General features: G+C 46.8%; 2 protein-coding genes across 2 annotated transcripts; one reads left to right on the top strand and one right to left on the bottom strand.

Annotated features, from left to right (window-relative positions):
• Window positions 1-447: 447 nt before the first annotated feature.
• CCR75_000461 (uncharacterized protein) lies at window positions 448-2,037 on the top strand (the record flags this gene model as incomplete). Its single annotated transcript, XM_067958568.1, has 1 exon — window positions 448-2,037. The coding sequence occupies one exon, from the start codon at window positions 448-450 to the stop codon at window positions 2,035-2,037; it is 1,590 nt and encodes a 529-aa protein (XP_067818387.1).
• Window positions 2,038-2,054: 17 nt separating this feature from the next.
• Window positions 2,055-3,844, bottom strand: CCR75_000460 (uncharacterized protein). The gene is made up of 3 exons (XM_067958567.1): window positions 3,349-3,844; window positions 3,194-3,284; window positions 2,055-3,127 (listed from the first exon to the last, which is right to left on the bottom strand). The coding sequence occupies exons 1-3, from the start codon at window positions 3,530-3,532 to the stop codon at window positions 2,146-2,148; spliced, it is 1,257 nt and encodes a 418-aa protein (XP_067818388.1). The 5' UTR covers window positions 3,533-3,844; the 3' UTR covers window positions 2,055-2,145.
• Window positions 3,845-4,122: the final 278 nt, after the last annotated feature.

Genomic DNA, 4,122 nt, shown 5'->3' with positions numbered 1-4,122 from the left:
CATGTTTAGAATTAGATTATAATTAAGTTAGCATTTACAAGATAGAAAGAGAGACACTTAATTATATTAATACAGTTTTCATTTTACCCCCTTTAAGCTAGTTACCTTAAAGAGAAGTCTTCCTCTGCACGTACTAGTGTACGTGAAATAACGTGAGACACCTCTCGCAACTGAAGCAGTGCGAAGTGGACTTGTACTGAAGCAGTACAAGTCATAGTACCCCGTTACAATAAAAGGGTATATTACCCATAAGGTAAATGTACCACAACAACGGTTCTCCAACCGATATGTGCCCCAGTGAAATGGTGACTCCGTAATAACCCAAGACGATCTTAGCCCTCTAAGTTTGTTTGATTCAATTTTACACAATCCCATTTTAATCCAATCACACCGTGGAAGCAACATCTACTTCCTTTGAACACGTCACTTTTACTAAACCGCAGTGGCATGGCGTCGTTGCAGCAGCGGAATACGGCATTGAAAAAAGCGGTGTCCTCCACGCTAGATAGCGCTTCATCAAATGATCGAGAGACATCACCGATGCTAGCAAAGACGATAGAAACGATAAACAACGAAGCGAATGACTGGCCGTCGATTCTACTGCTTTTGCTGCTATACACGCTGCAAGGCATCCCCATGGGTCTTACCAGTAGCATCCCGTTTATTCTGCAAAAAAAAGTCGGTTACGGTGATCAGGCAACATTTAGCCTCGTGTCTTGGCCCTTTAGTCTCAAGTTGCTGTGGGCTCCAATCGTGGATTCACTTTACAGTGAACGGTTTGGCCGTCGCAAATCTTGGCTCATACCCGTGCAATTCATCTGCGCGGCATTCATGGTAGTGGGCAGCTGGTTCATGAACGACCTGTTGGGAGAAGGCGAGGACCAGGAGCCGCACGTCATCTACCTCACGGCCTTCTTCTTCATTCTGTACTTTATCATGGCTACTCAAGACATTGTAGTAGATGGCTGGGCCATTACTATGCTCTCTGAAAAGAACGTGGGTCATGCTTCGACGTGCAATACGGTGGGCCAGACAATCGGGTACTTTGCCGCCTATGTCGGTTTCCTAGCGCTGAACGATCCATCCACGTGCAACACATACTTACGAAGCGAGCCAAAGAACGAAGGGATGGTGTCACTACCAGGATTTATGAGCTTTTGGGGTTGGGTCATGTTTTTTACAACGCTGGGCGTTTGGCTATTCAAGCACGAAAAGCCGGAACATGATTCGAGTGAGCGATTATCCATTTCTCAGACGTACTCTCAGATGTACTCGGTCTTGCGACTCCCGAGTGTGATGTCACTGTCTGTGATGCTCTTGACGAGTAAGATTGGGTTTGCTGCTGCTGAAAGTGTCGCGTCGCTGAAGCTTGTGGAGTACGGCATGAAGAAGGAAAAGCTGGCATTGTTGACGCCGATCCTTATTCCTCTTGGAATCGTCATTCCAGTCTTGATTGGTCGGTGGATCAAGCCATTGCAACCTCTTAACCTCTTTCTCGTGGGATACCCCGTGCGCCTCTTTGTAGGCCTTTTGTACGCTGGCCTCGTGTATGTGACCCCCATGGCGATGGCACAGGACGAAGATTCTCACTATGTCTTCTATGGTGTCATTCTGGCCATTGGTGCTCTTCATGAGGTTGCTGCGAACATGATGTTTGTCCCCCAGATGGCATTCTATGCGCGAATCAGTGACCCGTCGATTGGCGGCACATACATGACGTTTCTTAACACGGTCACGAATTTAGGGTCGAAATGGCCCAACTCGCTAAGCCTAGCGGTCGTAGATCGTCTTACAACTCGTGACTGCTTTGGTGGCCGTGACTTGGACATTGGCATGGTGACATGTTCGGATGCCGAAGCGCGGAGAGCATGCGCTGACGCAGGTGGCGAATGCGTGATCGTGCGTGACGGTTTTTTTGTCGAGACTGGCATTTGCCTGGGAATAGGCATCGTCTGGCTTCTCTTCTTTTACCGCCGTATCCAGTTCTTGCAGAATCTTAAGATCGACAAGTGGCGTATCAATGCCACGGCCGAGTAGACTTTAATCAAATGACACCTTTTTTCTTACTATATTATGTGATTGATGCAAGTACGACTGCGTAGGGAGCGATGGCTTAAAATTAACGTTGCTTAAGAGCATCTTACACTACGTCATGGTGGCTGAGATACGACGCTGCACAAATTCAAATTGTGACGACTGCCCCAGAGAGGACCGAAAGACCTCCCGCGGAGCGAATTCTAGACGCGGTTTCTCCTTTCTGTCGCAATCTTGGTACGCGGACTCAAGGTTCAACTCAAACATCTTTATCATCTTGGCCATGTCTTCATCATCGTCATCTTCAAATTGGGATTCTTCGAACACAGCACTCGGATTTTGCCGTGCCAACTGAACTTTTTCCTCCAACGTCCAAGGTCTGTTTGGATTCCCAAATTGGCACCTCGACGACGATGATAACGTGGAGTTGAGTTCTTCCTTTTCGTCGCTACTACTTGACTCATGGTCACTCGCGACGTGTCTTTTAACGCATTTGTTGATCACGATAGATGATTTCGTATCGACTTGGTCGGTCCTTTGTGACACTTTTTTCTTTTTGTGTTTCCTACGCTTTTTCTTACTAGCTCCTTTGCTGCCGTTCGTGAGATTGCCTGAATCTGAGCCATTTTCCCCATGTAACTGGCAAGTATTTTTTAATGTGACCGCCTGGTGCTGCTGCAATTGACTTGGCGTTGCATTCGGATGGCTGCCACTACCATTGATAAAAGTAACTAATTCGTCAACACTTGGTTGATCAATTTCAACGAGCCCATACTCCTCGGTCGATAGATCATGATCCAAAGTGTTGAACATATCAAAGTCGAAACCAGCCATGTCGCTTCGCAATTCACAGCTGTTCTCGACGTCTGACGGTTCTTGAAGACCAAACTTTTTCCTTAATTCATCAGCTTCTGTCGTTGCCGACATGATTTGGGTGATGGACCGACACGTGAGGTCTACAAGCGGCTGGATATCCAAATTTGACGCTACTTTCGCAAGGTCGCACAGCTCCTTGGAGTCGAGACTGATAAACTCGTTTTCCCAGTCCAACATTACCGTATCGACTCGGTCAACCTGCTGCTTGTAGAGGCAACTGCGATAAACAGTCAGCTCTTCTCGTGGTCAGGCACACACATTACTAAAAAAACAGATTTTCTACCTGCAATAGTCTAGAGCGCATTGTACGCTTTCCGTCGGCACGTCAAACATGGGAATAATGTGCTGTTTTAAGCCAATTTTGGGATCCTTCTCTGGCGAATTTAAGAAAAAGGCAAGTAAATGACCATCAGCTCAGAATTTCCAAGACATTCTTACCCTGTAATAATACCCAAAGCGTCGATGACATCATCGCCTGCTCGTACGTCACGTCGAGCGTCGTGCCGTCCTTGCATTTGAGCTGCAGCTTGGAGGAATTCGACACGTACAGCTTTTCCTCATACGTAGGAGCCATAACGCCCGAAAGCTTCTGTTTGCGGTCCGCTTCGTCGCCGGCGGTCATGCTATATCTCGTCCACTGGCGCGGGTACGCAGCAGAGTCGGTTAAAGTGACGCCGCACTGTCTTGAGTATGTGTACCGTAGTGCCCGCTAGTACTTTCAGCGATTGTCGCCGAGCCGGCGATTGGTTATCGATATGTGGTGAGGCCGTCTGGTTTTTACGTCTAAGTTAAAGCATAGGTTCAGGAAAAGGAAAGGACAAAGTATACAACTATTTGATTCTGCCAAACCAGATGCGCAGGAACGTCGGCCCTAATTGGCTTGTACCGTGACTAGTGGGAGCTGACCAAATTTTCAGAGCGTCACTTTCAGTGTAACGTGTACAAAAGTATCCTATCCACAAGCGAAAATTTGCACTGTTAAGCAAACAGGCAATAATGCTAAATGTACACCCCCTTTGCTATTTGTACGCCACCGCGACATATGGCCAATCAGAACGCATAAAAATATAAATGCATCCCAGCGTTCGAAATTCTGTGCAGGACGGTCGGTGTTACGGGGTGTCCCGTTGCATAAGTATAATTTCTTATAAGAGGTATAATAGAAATTATTTCTTATGAGAGGAAAAATAATAAAGAAGTGCAAAATTAGTA

The sequence above is a fragment of the Bremia lactucae genome, linkage group LG6 (genome assembly GCF_004359215.1).
Source record: "Bremia lactucae strain SF5 linkage group LG6, whole genome shotgun sequence".
In the NCBI taxonomy this organism is placed as follows: Eukaryota; Oomycota; class Peronosporomycetes; order Peronosporales; family Peronosporaceae; genus Bremia; species Bremia lactucae.
The sequence above is the reverse complement of the archived record's forward strand: the minus strand, read 5'-3'. Positions and strand labels throughout refer to the sequence as shown.

Coding starts and splice junctions, on each gene's coding strand:
- CCR75_000460 (XM_067958567.1), bottom strand. CDS start 3,532: ATGACCGCCGGCGACGAAGCGGACCGCAAACAGAAGCTTTCGGGCGTT. Junction 3,285..3,348: donor GCTTTGGGTATTATTACAGG/GTAAGAATGTCT, acceptor TAAATTCGCCAG/AGAAGGATCCCAAAATTGGC. Junction 3,128..3,193: donor TGCGCTCTAGACTATTGCAG/GTAGAAAATCTG, acceptor TGTTTATCGCAG/TTGCCTCTACAAGCAGCAGG.